At 39.7% G+C, this 22,369-nt stretch overlaps 2 protein-coding genes across 2 annotated transcripts; both read right to left on the minus strand.

The window, feature by feature from the left end:
• Nucleotides 1–335: 335 nt before the first annotated feature.
• On the minus strand, nucleotides 336–1,342 carry LOC129623406 (putative gustatory receptor clone PTE01). Its single transcript, XM_055540840.1, has one exon. It carries the CDS (start codon nucleotides 1,197–1,199, stop codon nucleotides 336–338), a length of 864 nt encoding a protein of 287 aa, XP_055396815.1. The 5' UTR covers nucleotides 1,200–1,342.
• A 14,272-nt stretch (nucleotides 1,343–15,614) lies between these two features.
• On the minus strand, nucleotides 15,615–16,576 carry LOC129623447 (olfactory receptor 18-like). Its single transcript, XM_055540934.1, has one exon. It carries the CDS (start codon nucleotides 16,449–16,451, stop codon nucleotides 15,615–15,617), a length of 837 nt encoding a protein of 278 aa, XP_055396909.1. The 5' UTR covers nucleotides 16,452–16,576.
• Nucleotides 16,577–22,369: the final 5,793 nt, after the last annotated feature.

The raw sequence follows: 22,369 nt of genomic DNA on the forward strand, positions 1-22,369 counted from the left end.
CTGAGCAACTGAGCACACACATGGAAAATATACAAGAACTATGGGAAAGATGTAAATTGTAAATATGTAAAAAAAGTTATTCATCTTACCAGGATGGTTGGGCTGCTAACAATAAAATGAAGCATTACCACAGTAAAATAATATTCAATCCTGCATTTATTAAGCTATACAAAGGATCCCAGAATGCTCCCACAGTCTCATTAAAGACATCAAACTCAGCAACACTCAGGTGTTAAGCAAGGGGAAGTGTTGAAGGCCAGAAGAACTACAAAAGCGAGGTGATGAGAGAGGTAGAATTTGAGGTCCACATGCATAGTTTTGTTGCATTTTCTAACCTACATTCTAAATGAATGACACAGGTACTGAGATAAGATTGTTTTGCTGAGGAACCTGAACATGGCCCTTTTGATGTCTCTATTCCTGAGACTGTAGATCAAGGGGTTCAGCATGGGGGTGACCACAGTGTACACCACCGAGGCCACTGCATCCTTCCCAGGAGATTGTGAGATGGCTGAGCTGAGGTACACACCAAGGCCTGTTCCATAAAATAAGCAAACACCTGCCAGATGAGAGCCACAAGTGGAGAAGGCTTTATACCTCCCACCTAATGAGGGGACTCTCAGAACGGAGGAAAAAATTTTATAGTAAGAGAAAAAGATACCTGAGACAGGAAGAAATCCAAAGATGGTACCAGCAAAATACATGACTATGTTACTGGTGAAAGTGTCAGAACAGGCAAGCTTGAGGAGTAGAGAAGGGTCACAGAAGAAATTAGAAATTTCCACATCCTTGAAGCAGGCGACTTGTGACACAATCCAGTTGTGCACCTGGGACTCCAAAAAGCTAACAAAAGAGGACACCAAAACTAAGCAGCAGCACAGGCATGGGTTCATGATGACAGTGTAGTGCAGTGGCTGACAGATGGCCACAAACCTGTCATAGGCCATCAGAAGCAGAAGAGTATCATCCAAACAACCAAAAAGGGTAAAAGTAGACATCTGTGTCAGGCAGCCCACATAGGAAATGACTCTGCTGTGAGTTTGGATGTTCACAATCATTTTGGGGACAGTGCTGGAGATGAAACCAATGTCCGCCAAGGACAGGTTGGAGAGGAAGAAGTACATGGGGGTGTGGAGGTGGGGGTCAGAGGTGACAGCCAGGATGATGAGCAGGTTCCCCAGCACGGTGACCAGGTACATGGACAGCAAGAGTCCAAAGAGGAAAGGCTGCAGTTCTGGATCATCTGACAGGCCCAGAAGGAAGAATTCTGAGACTCTTGTTAGATTTCCAGCTCTGTGCTGCTTGGACACCTTTGGAAGAATAAAAGAGGGTTTGAACAATAGGAAATAACTAAATGGGCATTGAGCACTGTGTCCATATTTTGGATTCAAGCAATTCATTTCTAAGACCATATACCCCAGTACGTTCAGCAATATTTCTCAGTGACAAATTCTGTTTAGAACTGCTTCCTTCTTGGTTTATGTGTTATTCGCCTCTGTTGATACACCCATACTTTATAAAACTTCACTGAAAAATGAAAGGGAGGGAGGACATTAGAAGTAATACCTCCAGCATCTCAGTAAAATGCAGCCTTCTTTTTTACACATGTTAGTGTATATGTTTCCATGCTACTCTCTCCATTAGCCTGAATGAGACATTCTCTTCCTTCTTTAAGAAAAATTAAATTCTAATTTAAAGAAATGAAGCAATATATATATATATATATATTGTTTTATTCAAATATAATTCTAGATAATTCCTTCATTTAGAATATCTACAGATCTCTGTGAAACACAGGACTATGTCATCTGGATTCTAAATTAAAGATGAATGTTCATAATCTGAACACATTTTATATGATATGCAGTGTTTTATCCTTCTTTATTTTTCTGTCTTCCTTCCTTCATGAAATAGGTGATTACTCAAATGTCAAGGTTTTCTTTTGAAGGCCATTTACTATATACTTGATATCTTTGATGGACTCTACAGTCCATGGAATTCTCCAGGCTAGAATACTGAAGTGAGTAGCCTTTCCCTTCTCCAGGGGATCTTCCCAACCCAGGAATCGAACCCAGGTCTCCCACATTGCAGGAGGATTCTTTACCAGCTGAGCCACAAGGGAGGCCCCATTGATGGACTTCAAATTTCAGTAAATATGGTTTAATTAAGTGCACATAATCATAATGCATTGGTGACTACAAGATGGTGTTAGTGTACAGGGGATTGTTAATGATTAAATGACAATGAAAGTTAAGAAAGCCTCTTGGAATCTTTTCTTTTATATGGGGTTATTTATTTCAATTTCACCTCAGTAAAATGTCTGATGTGTAATACCACTTGCATTTTTGGACTCTATTCTGTACTCATGGGATAATACTACATCATTGTTTTTCTTTTTCTTTTTCTTTTTTTTTGGTTTATTGGAGTTTGATTGACAAAATTGCATATATTTGGGTTATGCAATGAAGTGTTTTAAAAGATGTCCAAAATGATGATTTAATATACATCAAAATTGTGAACAAATACCACAATCAAGTTAATTAGCATGTCTGTCACCTCACAGAATTTCTATTCATGCGTGTGTGTGTGTATGTGTGTGTGTGTAGTAACAGTTAAGCAGATCTTTCTTAGCAGATTTCAAGAATATAATATATTATTATTAACTATAATCAACAGATTGTATTTAGATCCCCAGATTTACTCATTTCATAACTGAAAGTTTCTCCACCACCAGTTCTCACAACTACAGTTCTAATCCATGATCCTAAGATTTTTACTTTCTTAGCTTCCACACATAAATGAGATCATACAGTATCTGATTCTACATCTACATTTTTTGAAATAAGAATATCATTTTCCAGGTCCATCCCTGTTGTCATAAATGGCAGGATTTCCTTGTTTTTATGGTTGAGTAACATCTAATTCTTTAAATACACACAGGATGCTTTCTTTCATTATTCATCTGTCAACAGACACATACCCATATTTTCACTATGTAAAATAATAATGCCATGACATGGGAATGCAGATATCTCTTTAAGGTTCTGATTTCATTTCTTTGGCATCTAACCTAAAGTAGGGTTGTTGGATCCTAAGGTAGTTCTACTTCAATTTTTTGCAGTTTTTAATTTCTTAAGGAGCCTTCATTCTGTTTTCTTTTTTTTAATATAAATTTTTTCATTTTAATTGGAGGCTAATTACTTTACAATATTGTATTGGTTTGTCATACATTAACATGAATCTGCCGCGGTTGTACACATGCTCCCCATCCTGAACCCCCCTCCCACCTTCCTCCCCATACCATCCCTCTGAGTCATCCCAGTGCACCAGCTCCAAGCATCCTGTATCATGCATCAAACCTGGAATGGTGATTCCTTTCATATATGATATTATGTATGTTTCAATGTCATTCTCCCAAATCATCCCACCTTCGCCCTCTCGCAGAGTCCAAAAGACGTTCTATACATCTGTGTATCTTTTGCTATCTCGCATACAGGGTTATCGTTACCATCTTTTTAAATTCCATATATATGCGTTAGTATACTGTATTGGTGTTTTTCTTTCTGGCTTACTTCATTCCGTATGATAGGCTACAGTTTCATCCACCTCATTAGAACTGATTCAAATGTATTCTTTTTAATGGCTGAGTAATACTCTATTGAGTATATGTACCACAGCTTTCTAATCCATTCATCTGCTGATGGACCTCTAGGTTGCTTCCATGTCCTGGCTGTTATAAACAGTGCTGCGATGAACATTGGGGTACACATGACTCTTTCCATTCTGGTTTCCTCGATGTGTATGCCCAGCAGTGGGATTGCTGGGTCATAAAGAAGTTCTACTTCCAGTTTTTTTAAGAAATCTCCACACTGTTCTCCATAGTGGCTGTACTAGTTTGCATTCCCAACAACAGTGTAACAGGGTTCCCTTTTTTCCACATCCTCCCCAGCATTTATTGCTTGTAGACTTTTGGTTAGCAGCCATTCTGACTGGTGTGAGATGGTACCTCATAGTGGTTTTGATTTGCATTTCTCTGATAATGAGTGATGTTGAGCATCTTTTCATGTGTTTGTTAGCCATCTGTATGTCTTCTTTAGAGAAATGTCTATTTAGTTCCTTGTCCCATTTTTTGATTGGGTCGTTTATTTTTCTGGAATTGAGTTGTAGGAGTTGCTTGTATATTTTTGAGAGTAGTTGTTTGTCAGTTGCTTCATTTGCTATTATCTTCTCCCATTCTGAAGGCTGTCTTTTCACCTTGCTTATAGTTTGCTTTGTTGTGCAGAAGCTTTTAAGTTTAATTAGGTCCCATTTGTTTATTTTTGCTTTATTTCCAATATTCTGGGAGGTGGGTCATAGAGGATCCTGCTGTGATGTATGTCAGAGTGTTTTGCCTATGTTCTCCTCTAGGAGTTTTATAGTTTCTGATCTTACGTTGAGATCTTTAATCCATTTTGAGTTTATTTTTGTGTATGGTGTTAGAAAGTGTTCTAGTTTCATTCTTTTACAAGTGGTTGACCAGTTTTCCCAGCACCACTTGTGAAAGAGATTTTTTTCTCCGTTGTATATTCTTGCCTCCTTTGTCAAAGATAAGGTGTCCATAGGTGCATGGATTTATCTCTGGGCTTTCTATTTTGTTCCTTTGATCTATATTTCTGTCTTTGTGCCAGTACCATACTGTCTTGATGACTGTGGCTTTGTAGTAGAGCCTGAAGTCAGGCAGGTTGATTCCTCCAGTTCCATTCTTCTTTCTCAAGATTGCTTTGGCTATTCGAGGTTTTTTGTATTTCCATACAAATTGTGAAATTATTTGTTCTAGCTCTGTGAAAAATACCATTGGTAGGGATTGCATTGAATCTATAGATTGCTTTGGGTAGTATACTCATTTTCATGATATCAATTCTTCCGATCCATGAACACGGTATATTTCTCCATCTCTAAGTGTCCTCTTTGATTTCTTTCACCAGTGTTTTATAGTTTTCTATATATGGGTCTTTAGTTTCTTTAGGTAGATATATTCCTAAGTATTTTATTCTTTTTGTTGAAATGGTGAATGGAATTGTTTCCTTAATTTCTCTTTCTATTTTCTCATTATTAGTGTATAGGAATGCAAGGGATTTCTGTGTAATAGCTGTACAAATATTCATTCCCACCAACCAAGTACAAGTGTCCCTTAAAATCCACATCCTACCCAATATTTGTTGTCTTTTTGTATAATAGCCATCCTAACAGATATGAGGTGGTATTTGATTTCCATTTGGTCTTTGCATGTCCTAATGTTACCTGATGTTCAGCACCTTTTACCCAGTGGTTTTGTTCTCCTGATCATAAACCCTCTTATTTACTGTTGAGGAGGTTAACACTAGGGAAGGTCCCACTCCCAGGTCAGGACCCAGCCTTCTTATGTCAAGGTAACAAATTTTCCTGTCAATCAGTCCTGATAGAGGGGTTGTAATTCTTCTAATTCTGCTTTTTATAGGCAATTCAAGTTCTTTATTTTGGCTTTCAAACTATGACTTAATTGTGAAAAAAAGATTAAAATAGAATAATGCAAACACATCTGGGCAGTTTCCTTATCTGTGAAATTATGATAGTAATTGAACCTACAGAATAGGACTATTACAAGATAGTTTTTTAAAAATCATTAATATTGCTTAAACAAGTGGTTTTCAGTTCCAGTTGATCTATTATTTACATGTGCTTACTTTAAAAATACTCACTTACCCCAGCCTCGGCCTCAAATCAATTTCGGGATCTCTACATGTGAGTTTCTTGGTCTCCTTTCTTTGAAGCTGGGCTTGATAAACACTGCTTTAGAATACAGTCTAACACTTAGAAAAAGCTCAATGACCATCATCTATTTATATAATCATGAATTCACACTATTTTTAAAACAGAAACATTTTCTAATATTTGCTTCAGATTTCATATTCATATGGATTTGAAACATTAACAATAAAATTTAACTTCTCTTGGTGTCTCAGCTCAAATCCATTTCTCTGCATACACCTCCCTAATAGCAACCAGTGTCATGAACTTGGCTGCACACTTTGTTTCTATGAAAAATGGAAGGGTTTAAACAAAATTTACTGGATTTATTTTATTCTTGTTGCTGCCTCTGTGTCAACAAGATAGAGTCTCTGGGGAATCAGAAATTAATGAGTCTCAGTCATTTCTTTTCATCTATGAAGAATGTACTTATGTAAACAAAAATAAAATGTCCTGTCAGGGATTAGGGCATCAGATCAACAGATATTTAAATTTGATAACATGAAAATTAACATAGTCATTATTAGTAAAAAAAAAATAAAAAACGTATCTTGCCCTTCTTGTATGCTCATCATACAATTATTACACAAAGCACTATTATTATTTTAGTCCAACTTCAGTGGGTTTCTGTCTGTGAACCATCAGCTCAGTTGACATGGCTAAATCTCAGATTCTAAAACTTTCCCATAACACACTGAGAATGAGTGCAGCATAGAAGATTCAAAATTAAGTTTTTCTTCTCTGAGTCCCATACCCTAAACTTCACTCTTTTCAAACATCCTGAAAGTGTTTGGCAGAAGTACAGAGATTTAACAACACATACATCTGGGATACATTATTTTGAACTGTTTTCATTTTTCTGAGTAGGAATGGACCACAAGGCTCTGATTCTGTGTCCCCTTTAATGATTGAGGAAACTGATTTTAAGTACATAGGAGAAAGTGGAGAGGTGAATGGAAACCCAGGAACAGAGTCAACAGAGATCTATGCTGAAGTGCTGTGCTGTGCTTAGTCACTCAGTCATGTCTGCCTCTTTGCAACCCCATACACTGTAGCCCACCAGGCTCCTCTGTCATGTGGATTCTCCAGGCAAGAATATTGGAGTGGATTACCTTGCCTTCTTCCAGGGGATCTTCCCTGCCCAGGGATCAAACCCAGGTCTCCCTCACTGCAGGGTGATTCTTTACTGTCTGAGCCACCAGGGGAGCCCACTCTGAAGTATCAGGTGCCAAATATTTCTATGACTTTTGTCTGTGATTTCAGACATCCTTCCTATAGTTGATGCAGTAAGTGTTACCTAGTAACCTCCAATGTGTCCTCCAGAAAACTCCAAAGGGAAGGGCACAGTGAGCAGGGAGTTTCTGCCCAGACTCACAGGGAAGTGACTGACTGACTGGGTGGCAAGAGGAAGACTGCTCAGATTCCCTGTGTCTTGAGTCATTCTCTCTAGAATGACTGGCTTCAACTTGGCTTTAACACTTTCTAACTCATGACCTGATACATATGACATAAAATGTTGTGCTTCTTTTCTCTTATTATTAATAATGGAGGCAGTTATAATTTTGTGCATGCCTGTGTGCTAAGTCACTTCAGTTGAATCTGACTCTTTGTGACCCCATGGATTGTAGCCGGCCAGGATCCTCTGTCCATGAAATTCTCCAGGCTAAAATACTGGAGTGGGTTGCCATGACCTCCTTCAGGCGATCTTTCCTACCCAGTGATTGAACCCAAGTCTCTCATGTCTCCTGCATTAGCAGGCAGGTTCTTTACCTCTAGCACCACCTGGGAAGACCATAATTTGGTACAGATGCAATAAAAAATGAAACATAAAACATATACCTCAGAGCCTGACACTTATGAAGTCTTAAGTAACAGTACCTGATATTAAGGTTAATGTCATCCTCCTCACCATCTTCATCAGCACTTGCAGAATTATCTGATGTGCTCATGGGGAAGTTTGAAAGTGAAAGTGAAGTCACTTGATCGTGTCCAACTCTTTGCAACCCCATGGACTGTAGCCTACCAGGCTTCTCCGTCCATGGGATTTTCCAGGCAAGAGTCCTGGATTGCCATTTCCTTCTCCAGGGGATCTTCCTGACCCAGGGATCAAACCTAGGTTTCCTGCATTGCAGGCAGATGCTTTAACCTCTGAGCCACCAGGGGAGGGAAGCGGGAAAGTTTACAGAGATCTATTCACTGCTCTGGTGGGAAGCATACCTGGCAGAGCCACACCAATGATAGTGAAAGCAGAACTCTGAATCAGAGTTCTCACACACCAGAACATAAGTGTCATAGGGCTCTAATCTGAAATTTGTATACTGGTGCCCTCCCATCTGTCTATCCCAACTGTCATGTTTGCCATGTTGTGCATAAAATCATGCTCCCCAAACTCCTTTCATTCACCAATCACTGTCTCCCTCAGGACTTACTGGCCTGGGCTGCATCTCTGCTGGAACATGACCAAAGAGCACAGACTCACTGCCCTTGTCCTGCCTGGTGTGTGATGAAGTCTCAGGGTCACTCCACAGGATGGACAGGAAGACAGACTCAGGCTGGACCTTCTAATGCAGGTTCCTACAAAAGATGGAGAAGTAGGTATGGATGGACCACAATATTAGAACTGGCAACATAAGGAGCTAGAGACACTGACCGATTATTGACAAAGGTATGACCTTAGGGCTCAATGCCCAAAGCTCATCATTAGCCAGTTGGTCCATGTTGTCCCACTCTCTGGAGACTTGTTAATACTAACAAAACAGAAAAAGGAGAAAAGTGAATGTCCTGGGAAGGGTCTGGGTCTTTCTTCATCTCAGGAGGAAATTCCATGTACTCTTGCTTCTTACTTCCAACTTGCAGGATCTTAACATAATGTCAGACATTTTTTTCTCAGTTTTATCCATTCAATGTGTGGTTTTGATGCGTTGAAGTCCATTTTATCAATTATGGAATCTATGTAGCAAGAGGTTTAGCCAATGATGTGATGCACTTTCCATTTTCAGAGTTAATAACTGTCTGTAAAGATAACATGCTTTCATCTCTTTACTTTAGTTCACAGTTGATGAGAGGAAACATACAATGGAATGAAAACCAAGAGGTGGGATAAGTGAGACCATCTCAGATCCTGCCCACCATACAGGCCTCATTCTCTATAAGATCTTTGTGCGCCAAACCCTTCCAAGATCAAGTCTTGCCCACCTGCTTTTCAGTATATTCCCAGGTTCACTGCACCAACATGATCTCAACAAAAATTCCCTGGAAACAAACTACAAATGGGTAGACATTCTTCTCCCCTGGGTACTTCAACAACTTCAGGTCATGCAGTCTCAAGTAGACCCCTGGTTTCTGATACACTAGGAGAGCCCCTCCATCAATGTCCGGACAACCTGTAGCTGTTCCATGAACAGATATAACAAATTTCCACATGCTATGTTCCACATGTTTCTGATTTCTGGTAATTCAAATGGAATCCACTCAAACCTGGATATGTTTTCTCTTGGTTTCTTTGTGGTCTCAGCTCTTGAGGACTTTAATAAAATATGGATTTGGCTTATCCATTTTTGCTATTGGATACAGTGGGATGTATGTGGAGAGTGTTGGGCTGTAACCTTCTCAGTCCTGTCCATGCAAACTTCCTGACAGAGAGTGCTCTCCTGAGGAATGCAGAGGTTGGTTTGTCCTTAAGTGACAAGAAGAAAATTTTAACTTAAACCATATCAGATTGGATATGAAGGAAAGAATGTTATGCAACCATGTATAAATAAGTGACAGAGGATATTTTTAAGGGAAATCACATAGTAGATATGCACAGATGGATATGAGAGGAAGTCACTGGGTGTTGTAGCATTTAAATATTTAGTTTGTGGCAAAAATGTATCACTAAACTGAAATGCTTTCATACTGAGATCTAGGAATAAGATTCTAGGACAAAGATGAATTTATAGACACAAGACAAGGAAACCAAGGTAGTTGTTTGTACCATATAATGTGACATACGTCATGTTCTTTTCCCAGTTCTCAATGCCTCCAATATTATGACCAAATAGCAACTCAGTAGATTTGATCAGGGGCTTCCCAGGTGTTGTTGTTGCTGTTTTTCAGTCACCCAGTCGTGTTCAACTCTTTGCAACCCCGTGGACTGCAGCACACCAGGCTTTCCTGTGCTTCACCATCTCCCGGAGCTTGCACGAACTCATGTCCATTGAGTTGGTGATGCCATCCAATAATCTCATCCTCTGTCATCCCCTTCTGCTGCCTTCAATCTTTCCCAGCATCAAGGTACTTTCTAATGAGGCAGCTCTTAACATCACGTGGCCAAAGTATGATGCTTCCACTCCAGTGTTAGTCCTTCCAATGAATATTCAGTGCTGATTTCCTTTAAGATTGACTGATTTGATCTCCTTGCTGTCCAAGGGACTCTCAAGAGTCTTCTCCAACACCACAGTTCGAAAGCATCAATTTTTCAGTGCTCAGCCTTCTTTACAGTCCAACTCTCACATTCATGTATGACTACTGGAAAAACCATAGCTTTGACTCTGTGGACGTTTGTTGGCAAAGTGATGTCTCTGCTTTTCAATATGCTATCTCAGTTTGTCATAGCTTTCCTTCCAAGAAACAAGCATCTTTTAATCTCATGACTGCAGTCACTGTAGGAGCGATTTTAGAGACAAAAGAAAATCTCTCACTGTTTCCCTTATTTCCCCATTTATTTGCCATGAAGTGATGGGACCAGATGCCATGATCTTAGTTTTTTCTTTTTTTTGTTTTAAGCCAGCTTCTTCACTTTCCTCTTCTTTCACCTTCATCAAGAGGCTCTTTGCTTTCTGCATTTATGGTGGTGTCAGGTTGCTGCCATATCTGAGGTTGCTGATATTTCCCCAGGCAATCTTGTTTCCAGCTTGTGAGTCAACCAATCCATCAGGCATTTTGCAAGATGTCCACAGTGCATATAAGTTAAATAAGCAGGGTGACAATATACAACCTTGATATACTCCTGTCCCAATTTTGAAACAGTCCACTGTTCCTTGTCCAGTTCTAACTATTGCTTCTTGTCCTTCATTCAGGTTTCTCAAGAGATGGGTCAGGTGGTCTGGCATTCCCCTCACTGTAAGAATTTTTAACAGTTTGTTGTGATCCACTGAGTCAAAGACTTTAGTGTAGTCAATGAAGAAGAAGTAGATAGTTCTATGGAATTCCTTTGCTTTTTCTACAATCCAATGGGTATTGACTACTTGATCTCTGGTTCCTCTGCCTTTTCTAAACCCAACTTGTCCATCTGGAAGTTCTTGGTTCATGTACTGTTGAAGCCTAGCTTGAAGGACTTTGAGCATTACCTTACTAGCATGTGAAATGAGCACAATTGTGCAGTAGTTTGAACATCCTTTGGCATTTCCCTTCTTTGCAATTGGAATGAACACTGACATTTTCCAGTCCTGTGGCCATTGCTGAGTTTTCCAAATTTGTTGGCACATTGAGTGTAGCATTTTAACAGTGTCATCTTTTAGGATTTGAAATAGCTCAGCTGGAATTCCATCAGTTCCACTAACTTTGTTAGTCATAATGCTTCCTCAAGCCCACTTGACTTCACACTCCAGAATGTCTGGATCTAGGTGAGTGGCCACACCATGGCAAAACTAACACAGTTATGTAAAGTTTAAAAATAAAAAATATAAAAAAAAACTTTCGTAATAAGCAGTGTAACAACGTGTTGTTGGATAATATTTTGTATAATAAAAATAAAGTGCTTTCTTTTGCTTAAAAAAAAAAAGAAATTTTTATACAATTCTTCTATGTATTCTTGCCCCCTCTTCTTAATCTCTTCTGTTTCTGTTAGGTCATTATGGTAAGTGAAATAAGTCAGACAGTGAAAGACATGGAATATAGGATTTCTCTTCTCTGTGGAATGTAATGTATTAAACCCATACAAGCAGAATGTATTTTCTGACATATTACCAATTGTGAACATTGCAGAAAATCATTCCATGAATATTGTAGAATACCTAGGATTACTATTCAAGTGTATACTTTCTCTTATAATATTTATGGATTTAAAGTGCCCTGTATTCATTTGCTATGAGAATTTAACACGATCTAATAAGAAACTAAGTGATAGAAGTTTAACAGAACATAAACAGAAAACTAAACCACAGAACCACACACACACACACACACAAAGTAGCATTACTTTGGCTTCTTTCAAGATTCTTTGACTGTCACTTAGGTTACCTTAAATGGATATGCAGATATAGTATTTTAGTGATTTTAGTAACTTTTTGGGGGTGATATCTCTTTCCCTAAACTAGTAAGATTTTATCTTTTGTCAAGTATATTCTTTCTTTTAATATCAAAGTCTCTCATCAGTAGAGTTGGTTGGTGATTTTCTTAAGTGGTAAAATGGAAAGTAACTAAAGTAGGTCTGCACAGCTTTCAGTCAGCCAAGATTACTACCACAAAAACAATAAGTGACATCTCAATTTGTGATGGATACTTATTTTGCAGAATGCAATAGGAGCCCTAAGATGTAAATATTCTGACAGAGGCATGGTAATCAAGTGGGAAAGGAGGACATCAAGGCTGTATATTGTCACCCTGCTTATTTAACTTATATGCAGAACACATTACACAAAATGCCAGGCTGGATGAAGCACAAGCTGGAATCAAGATTGCCAGGAGAAATATCAATAACCTCAGATATGCAGATGACACCACCCTTATGGCAGAAAGTGAAGAAGAACTAAAGAGCCTCTTGATGAAAGTGAAAGAAGAGAGTAAAAATGTTAGCTTAAAGCTCAACATTCAGAAAACTAATATCATGGCATCTGGTCTCATCACTTCATGGCAAATAGATGGGGAAACAATGGAAATAGTGACAACCTTTATTTTCCTGGGCTCCAAAATCACTGCAGATGGTGACTGAAGTCATGAAATTAAAAGACACTTGTTCCTTGGAAGAAAAGCTGTGACAAACCTAGACAGCATACTAAAAAGCAGAGACATTACTTTGCCAACAAAGGTCCATATAGTCAAAGTTATGCTTTTTCCAACAGTCATGTACAGATGTGAGAGTTGAACCATAAAGAAAGCTGAGCACTAAAGAATTGATGCTTTCGAATTATGGTGTTGGAGATGACTCTTGAGAGTCCTTTGGAATGCAAGGAGATCAAACCAGTCCATCCTAAAGGAAATCAGTCCTGAATATTCATTGGAAGGACTGATGCTGAAGCTGAAGCTCCAATACTTTGGCCACCTGATGCGAAGAACTGACTCATTGGAAAAGATCCTGAGGCTTGGAAAGACTAAAGAAAGGAGGAATGGGGAGGACAGAGAATGAGATGGTTGGATGGCATCACCAACTCGATGGACATGAGTTTGAGCAAGCTCCGGGAGTTGGTGATGGACAGGGAGGCCCAGCGTGCTGCAGTCCATGGGGTTGCAAAGAGTCAGACTGAACTGAACTGACTTGTCTTGCAGAACTCAATAGGAGACCTAAGATGTAATTATTGAGACAGAGAACAGGAAGGTATGGCAATCAAGTGAAGTCCTAACCAGGCTGTTTCTACTAAAAGGAGAAGTCCTCCCTTGAAAGAAGGTAAACGTACTATGAAGACTTGGGTGACTCAATGTACCTCAGGCATCATTGGAGTCACACAGCGATTGGAATATGATACCACCTATTCTCCAGCTGCGTACCCAAAGCTAAGACATACCCTTGACTTCCACCTGTCTTTCCTGGGCACATTTTGCATCTTCCAATCACAGGTACTTAAGAGCAAATCTTTATACCCCGTGCTATAGTATCAGTCAAGAGTCAGTCAAGTAAAGAAAAACCAATTAGTGTTTTTTCAAAAACTTTTTTTATTGGAGTAGAGTTGATTTACAATGTTGTGTTACTTCCAGGTGTACACTACAGTGAATTTGTTGTACATATATCCATTCTTTTTCTGAATGTTTTCTATATAGTTCATTACACTGTATTGAGTAGAGTTCCTTCCTTTGCTATACAGTAGGTTCTTTGGAGAAGGAAATGGCAACCCACTCCAGTATTCTTGCCTGGAGAATCCCAAGGACAGAGGAGCCTAGTGGGCTGCCGTCTATGGGGTCGCACAGAGTTGGACACGACTGAAGCGACTTAGCAGCAGCAGCAGGTTCTTAACATCTATCTATTTGGATATAGTTGTGTTTATATGTCCAGTACTCTTGCCTGGAGAATCCCATGGATGAAGGAGCCTGGTGGGCTACAGTCCACGGGGTCGCACAGAGTCGGACACAGCTGAGCAACTTCATCACTTTCATATGTCAGTTCCAGCCTTCCAGTTTATCCCTTACTGCCCCTTACTCAGCATAAATTTGTTTTCTACATCTGTAACACTATTTCTGTTTTGTAGATAATCCACCCCACTCCAGTACTCTTGCCTGGAAAATCCCATGGATGGAGGAGCCCGGTAGGCTGCAGGCCATGGGGTCGCTCAGAGTCGGACAGGACTGAGCAGCTTCACTTTCACTTTTCACCTTCATGCATTGGAGAAGGAAATGGCAACCCACTCCAGTGTTCTTGCCTGGAGAATCCCAGGGACAGGGGAGCCTGGTGGGTTGCCATCTATGAGGTCGCACAGAGTCGGACACAACTGAAGCGACTTAGCAGCAGCATATATCCTACATATAAGTGATATCATATGATATTTGTTTTTCTCTGACATACCTCATGCAGTATGACAATCTCTAGGTCCATTCAGGTGGCTGCAAATGGCATTATTTCATTATTTGTTTGGCTGAGTGGCAGTCATCCAGGAATAATTCATTTAATCATTTTAGTGAAAAGTTTTAACACAGAGAGTTGGTTAAATAGCTATTGAATGGCTGAAAGATTAAAAGAAAGAAAGAAAGAAAGAAAATTAAGTAACATAGCCATCATAAGTGAAGGAAGAAGCTACTCCACCAAGGGCTTGAGGGGTTTAAAGGGATCACCTGAGCATTTAGGGCAAAGAGATATTTACAGATCATGTTGAAAGTACCTAAGATCAACACAAGATGCAACATAGAGGAGTTATTCTGGGCATCCCACCCCAGAGCAAAGTCCATGCATATGGTGTAGAATAATCCATGTGAAGATTATTGGAAATAATGGGGGAAATGCACTGCTTGTTACTACAGCAGAGTCTTCATAACTTCTACCCTTTGACCTCTGATCTCTTCTGGATCTTTAGCATTTGTCCATGAGCAGTTATGACCCAAAGTATAAAGGTCACTTTTAAAGGAAAATTCTGACTTCCATCAGTAGTTCTCAATCTTGGCCATACACTAGAACCACCTGAGTCCTTTGAAAAATACTCATATTTAGGCCACAACCAAGTAGACTTAGAGTGTCTGGTGGTGAAACACAAGGTCAGTATTTTTACTCTTCCCAGATATTTTCAATAAAAGCCTAGGTTAAGAAGTAGTGACATGCCTCGTCACCCATAACTGCATGTGTGGATTTAAAATATAGATACATAATTTACTATGGAAACGATGTAACAGCTGTGCAAAACTCATAAATTTTCAATATATTGAAAGGGAAGTATTCATTCTTCGAGGATGTGTGTGCCACCAAAGATAAATCATAGAGTCTCCATAGATATAAAGAAATTCAGGTAAGAAGTGATTATGGCACACAAAGGAGCCTCGATCTCCCACTGTCATGTTAAACCAGAAACAGAAACAATATTCAGGTGGAAAGCAAAGAAAAATATGAAGGTCATAAGAGTTGCAAAACTGATGACATAATAAAAGTAGAATTTTAAATCTCCAGGGCTTTTTTGTTTTGTTTTGTTTTGCTACATTTTCTAGCCTACACTCAAATGGGTGGCCAGGTCCTAAGCTGAGATTGTTCTGCTGAGGAACCTCCACATGGCCTTTTTGATGTCTTTGTTCCTCAGACTATAGATGAAGGGGTTTAGCATGGGGGTGACCACAGTGTAAACCACTGAGGCTGCTACATCCTTCCTTGGAGAAAGGGAGATGGCTGAGCTGAGATATACCCCCAGGGCTGTTCCATAAAACAAGCATACCACTGCCAGGTGAGAGCCACAGGTGGCAAAGGCTTTATACATCCCACTTGATGAGGGGACTCTCAGAATGGAGACAAGAATTTTATAGTAAGAGAAAAAGATTCCTGAGGTAGGGAGAAAACCAGAGATGGCAACGATAATATACCTGACTATACTATTCATGAAAGTATCAGAACAGCCAAGGTTGAGCAGCTGAGAAGGGTCACAGAAGAAACTAGAAATTTCTATATCCTTGAAGCAGGTAAGTTGTAACACAATCACATTATGCATCAGGGAATCCAAAAGGCTAACAAAAAAAGACACAAAAAAGAAGATGCAACAGGTGCATGGGTTCATGATGATTGTATAATGCAGTGGGTGACAGATGGCCACAAACCTGTCATAAGCCATCACAGACAGAAGCATACTATCCATACACCCAAAAAGGATAAAAATAGACATCTGTGTCAGGCAGCCCCCATAGGAGATGACGCTGCTGTGAGTTTGGATGTCCACAATCATCTTGGGAACAGTGGTAGAGATGAAACTGATGTCAGCCAAAGACAGGTTGGAGAGGAAGAAGTACATGGGAGTGTGGAGGTGGGGGTCAGAGGTGACGGCTAATATGATGAGTAGGTTTCCCAACACGGTGACCAGGTACATGGACAGAAACAGGATACAGAGCAAAGGCTGCAGTTCTGGATCATCTGAGAGGCCCAGGAGGAAGAATTCTGAGACACTTGTTAGATTTCCAGTTCTATGTAGCTTGGACACCTCTGGAAAAAGAAAAGAGGTCTGGAAACAAAGGAAATAAGTAAATGGGCATTGAGCGCTGTGCCCATACTTTGGATTCAAACAATTCATTTTAAGATTATACATCCCAGTATCTTCAGCAATATTTCTCAGTGTGCCAAATTCTACCTGCTTAGAAATTTTTTCTCCTTAGTTTCTATGTTATTCAATTCTGCCTATACACCCTTACTTCATAAAACTTCATGGAAAAGTGAAAGTGAAGAAGAATATTAGAGTTAAAACATCCATGGTCTCAGCTAAATATAGCCAACTTCTTTAGATATAATGTAGAAGGAGAAATTCCCTTCCCCTCTAATAAAATATAAAATTTGATCTAAAGAAATTAAGACATGCATATTTATACAAATCTTAATTCAGTCAAAAACAATTCTAGATATTTTCCTCATTTTCAATATTGACAAATCTATGAAATGCAGAACTAGGTCCTCCTGATTCTTAATTAAAAATGAATGTTAATAATGAGAACACATTTTATATGATATTCAGAGTTTTATCATTCTTTGTTTTCTGCCTTCCCTTCTTCATGAACTAAGTCATTACTCAAACATCAGAGTGGTCTTTTAAAGTTTTTAGTATATTCTTCATATCTTTGACTTTAGTGGAATTCAAATTTTGATCAGTATGGTTTAATTAAATGCAGGATCATAATGCATTGATGACTACAAAGGTGGTATTACTGTACAGAACAATGTTAATGCTTAAATGGTAATAAAATTTAAGAAACTCTCTTGAAATTTTTATTCATGATGATGTATGGCAAAAAACATCCCAACATTGTAATCATCCTCCAATTAAAATCAATTATTTTTTTAACAGGCATAATATTCTCCAGATAATTCCATGTTGTCACAAATGGCAGGATTTCCTTGGTTTTATGGCTGAGTAATATCCCATTATTTATATAAACACACAACGTTTTTTACCTATTCAACACTCAATAAACACATTTTCACTATTTAAAATAAATGATGACGACAAGGGAATGCAAGTATCTGTTAGAAGTTCTGATTTCAGTTCTTTGGCACCTACCCTGAAGTGGGTTGCTAGATCCTATGGTAGTTCTATTTCAATTAGTTGCAGCTTTTAATTTTTTTAAGGACCCTCCATTCTGTTTTCTGTAATGGCTGTATCATTATTCATTCCCACTAACCGAGTACAAGTGTTCCCGTAACAGTGAGCAGGGATCAAGGAGTCTCTGCCAGGACTGACAAGGAAGTGAGTGACATGATGGTTTGGGGTGGCAGAGGCATTGCCCACATACCTAGCATCTAGAATCAGTCTGTCCAAAATGACTGACTTCAAACATGATTTTATCATTCTTTAATTCATGATCTGGTTGCTGTTGTTTAGTCCCTAAGTTGTGTCTGACTCTTTACGACACCAAGGCCTGTAGCCTGCCAGGCTCCTCTGTCCATGGGATTTCCCAGGCACGAACACTGGGGTGGGTTGCCATTTCCTTCTGCAGGGGATCTTTATGACCCAGGGATCAAACTTGAGTCTCCTGTATTGGCAGGCAGATCCTTCACCACTTGAGCCACCATGGAAGCCCCAAGAACTGGCACATGTTATATAAAATGTTTCACTTCTTTCCTCTTATTAAAATAATAGTAATGTTATGTACATATCATTGGGGAGAAATTATGCACATGTAATCAAGAAGGAAATACAAAATGTATATGTCAGAGCCCGACACTTAGGAGGACTTCAATACCAGGACAGGATGGTATGGTTCATGTCATCCTCATCATGCTCATCCTCATCCTCATCACTGATCCCATGATGAACTGAAGGGTTAGTGGGAAGGGGGACAGAGGATAAGATGGTTGGATGGCATCATCGGCTCAATGGACTTGAGTTTGAGCATACTCCAGGAGATGGTGAAGGACAGGGAAGCCTGATATGCTGCCGTCCATGGGGTTGGAAAGAGTCAGATATGACTGAGTAACTGAAAAACAACTGAACAAGGAGCAAGTTTCCAGAGGAGCATCTGCTTCTCTATTGGGAGGGATGCCAGCCAGAACCAGGCCAGTGAGGGTGAAAGCAGAACTCTGAATGCAAGTTCTCACATCTCAACCAAAACTAAGAATATGAACTTCAAAGCATTCTATTCCAAACCCATGTGGATTGTTCCCAACACCTCTCCACCATCTCTGTCTCCCTAGCACTTACTAGGTTGGCTGTATCTCTGCTGGAGCATGACCAAGGACCACAGACTCACTGCCTCTCTCCTGCCTGGTGTGTGATGAAGTCTCAGGGTCCCTCCTCAGGATGGGCAGGAAAACAGACTCAGGATGGACATTCTGATGTAGCTTCCTACAAAGGATGGAGACATAGGTGTGGATTCACAATATTAGAACAGCCAAAATAATGAGCTTGGAGGCACTGGCCAATTATTTTCAATGGTATGACCTTAGAGCTCAATGCCCAAAGCTCATCATTAGCCACTTGGTGCATGTTGTCCTCATCTCTGGGGACTTGTTAATATTAAAAGAACAGGAAAAGGAGAAGAGTGAATGTCCTGGGAAGGGTCTAGGTCCCTTTTCATCTCAGGAGGAAATTCCACGTACTCTTGCTTCTTACTTCCAAGCTGCAGGATCTTAACATAACATCAGACCTTTCTTTCTCAATTTACCACTCAATGTGTGATTTTGATATGTTGAAATTCATTGTATCAATCTTGAAATCTTTGCAGCATGAGGTCTAGACCAATGATGTGATACACTATCCATTTTCAGAGTTTTCCATTTTTCACAGGACTGGAAAAGGTCAGTTTTCATCCAACTGCAAAGAAGGGTAATACCAAAGATTGTCCAAACCACTGCACATTTTGTGCTCACTTCACACACTAGTAAGGTAATGCTCAAAATCCTTCAAGCTAAACTTCAACACTATGTGAACCAAGAACTTCCAGATGGACAAGCTGGATTTAGAAAAAGCAGAAGAACCAGAGATCAAGAAGTCATAGAAAAAGCAAGGGAATTCCAGAAAACTATCTACTTCTTCATTGAGTAGGCTAGAGTCGTTGACTGTGTGGATCACAACAAACTGTGGAAAATTCTTAGAGAGATAGGAATACCAGACCACCTTACCTTCCTCCTGAGAAATCTGTATGCAGGTCAAGAAGTAACAGAACTGGACGTAGAACAAAGGACTGGTTCCAAATTGCTAAAGGAGTACATCAAAGCTATATATTGTCACCCTGCTTATTTAACTTATATGCAGAGTATACCATATGAAATGCCAGGCTGGATAAAGCACAAGCTGGAATCAAGATCGCAGGGAGGAGTATCAATAACCTCACATATGCAGATGACACCACCTTATGGCAGAAAGCAAAGAGGAACTAAAGAGCCTCTTTATGAAAGTAAAAGTAGAGAGTGAAAAAGCTGGCTTAAACTCAACATTCAAAAAACAAAGATCATGGCTTCTGGTCCCATCACTTCATGGCAAATAGATGGGGAAACAATGGAAATAGTGAGAGACTTTATTTTCTTGGCCTCCAAAATCACTGCAGATGGTGACTGCAGCCATGAAATTAAAAGATGCTTGCTCTTTGGAAGAAGAGCTGTGACAAACCTAGACATCATATTAAAAGGAGAGACATACTTTGGTGACAAAGGTCCATCTAGTCAAAGCTACGGTTTTTCCAGTGGTCATGTATAGATGTAAAAGTTGGACTATAAAGAAGGCTGAGCACCAAAGAATTGATGCTTTTGAACTGTGGTGTTGGAGAAGACTCTTGAGAGTCCCTTGGACAGCAAGGATATCAAACAAGTCAATGCTAAAGGAAATCAGTCCTGAATATTCTTTGGAAGGACTAATGCTGAAGCTGAAGCTCCAATACTTTGGCCACCTGATGTGAAAACCTGACTCATTGAAAAAGTCCCTGAGGCTGGAAAAGATTGAAGTCAGGAGGAGAAGGGGATGACAGAGAATGAGATGGTTGGATGGCATCACTGACTCGATCAACATAAGTTTGAGCAAGCTCTGGGAGTTGGTGATGAACAGGGAAGCCTGGCATACTGTAGTCCAAGGCATCGCAAAGAGTCAGACACAACTGAGCAACTGAACTAAACTCAACTGAAACTGGGAGTTGGTTTAAAAGATAGTGAAAGGCTAACAGGCAAAAAATTACGAAGCAGGAACACAGCATTTATGAGGGAAGAAAGATGTTACTCCACCAAGGGCTTGAAGAGTATAAAATGAACAGCTGAGCATTTAGGGCAAAGAGAATTTACTGGCCACTACTGAATGTATGTAAGATAAAAAAATAGAGCAATTATTTCAAGAGCCACACCCCAAAGCAACATATATAAGGTATACTGTATACAATGCATACAATGTATACTGACCACTATTGAATGTATGTAAGTTAGAAAATGGAACAAACATTTCAAGAGCCACACCCCAAAGCAATGTATATAAGTGTGAGTTTAGAGTAGAGACAATAGTTTTATAAACAGCACATAGGCTACGGAGACCAAATTCTATGGTGTAGAGAGGCTATATATGAAGAATCATTATCAGCAATAATGGGGAAAACACACTGCCTGTTGGGCTTCTAGGTAGTAAAGAAACTGCTTTCCAGTTTAAGAGATGTGGGTTCCATCCTTGGGTCAGGAAGACCCCCTGGAGAAGGAAATGGCAACTCCAGTATTTTTGCCTGGAAAATATCATGGACAGAGGAGCCTGGCAGACTATGGTTCATGGGGTCGCTAAAGAGTCAGACCCAACTTACTGACTGAGTATGCACACAGGCACATTGCCTGTTACTACAGCAGGCTCTTCATATTTTCCCCCATGAGCTCAGATCTCTTTAGGATCTGGGACATTTGTCCATGAGCATTTAGGGCACATGACATAAAGGTCACATTTGACTGAAAGATCTGACTTACAGCAGAAGTTCAAACCTTGGCCACATGCTAGAACCAGCCTCAGTGTGTTTAAAAACCCTCTTGCTGGGACTTCCCTTGTGCTCCAGTGGATTAGGTTCCACCTTTCAATGCAGGGGGCATGAATTCAACCCCTGGTCTGGGACTTAAGACCCCACATGCTGCATGGTATGACCAAAAATAAAAATAAGTAATTTTTAAAAATCTTCAGTTCAGAACACCCTAAGTCTAACATTGTGAAGGAATTATCCTCCTTTAAAATAAGTAAATAAATTTAAAAATAAAGAAATAAGAATAAAATAAATAGAGTCTTTGGCAGTGAGACTCAGTTGTCAGTTTATTTTTTAGTTTATTTTATTGTAGTATAACTGATTCACAATGTTACAAAATAGTGAGTATTTTTAAGCCTCCCAGATGACTTTGAGAAAAGCCAAGGCTGAGAAGCAGTGACATGTACCCTAACACATAGACTGCATGTGTGCGTGCTCAGTCACTTTAGTCATGTCCGGCTCTCTGTGACCCCATGGACCATGGCCCACCAGGCTCCTCCGTCCATGGGATTCTCCAGGCAAGAATACTGGAGTGGGTTGCCATTTTCTTCTCCAGTGATAAAGTATGAAGTGAGTGAAGTGAGGGAAGTGAAGTCGCTCAGTTGTGTCCGACTCTTTGCGACCCCATGGATTGCAGCCCACCAGGCTCCCCTGTCCATGGCATTTGCCAGGCAAGAGTACTGGAGTGGGGTGCCATTGCCTTCTCCACATAGACTGCATACACAGATTTAAAACATAGTAATCAGCTGGAAAATAAACAACAGCTTCCCAAAAAATATACTATCTAAATCTGTAAAAATGGAGTTGTTCATTTTTCTAGTATGTG

This window comes from Bubalus kerabau, chromosome 1 (genome assembly GCF_029407905.1).
Source record: "Bubalus kerabau isolate K-KA32 ecotype Philippines breed swamp buffalo chromosome 1, PCC_UOA_SB_1v2, whole genome shotgun sequence".
NCBI lineage: Eukaryota > Metazoa > Chordata > Mammalia > Artiodactyla > Bovidae > Bubalus > Bubalus kerabau.

What these genes read in the sequence shown, in the direction of transcription:
- LOC129623406 (XM_055540840.1), bottom strand. Translation starts at nt 1,199, where the DNA reads ATGTACCTGGTCACCGTGCTGGGGAACCTGCTCATCATCCTGGCTGTC.
- LOC129623447 (XM_055540934.1), bottom strand. Translation starts at nt 16,451, where the DNA reads ATGTACCTGGTCACCGTGTTGGGAAACCTACTCATCATATTAGCCGTC.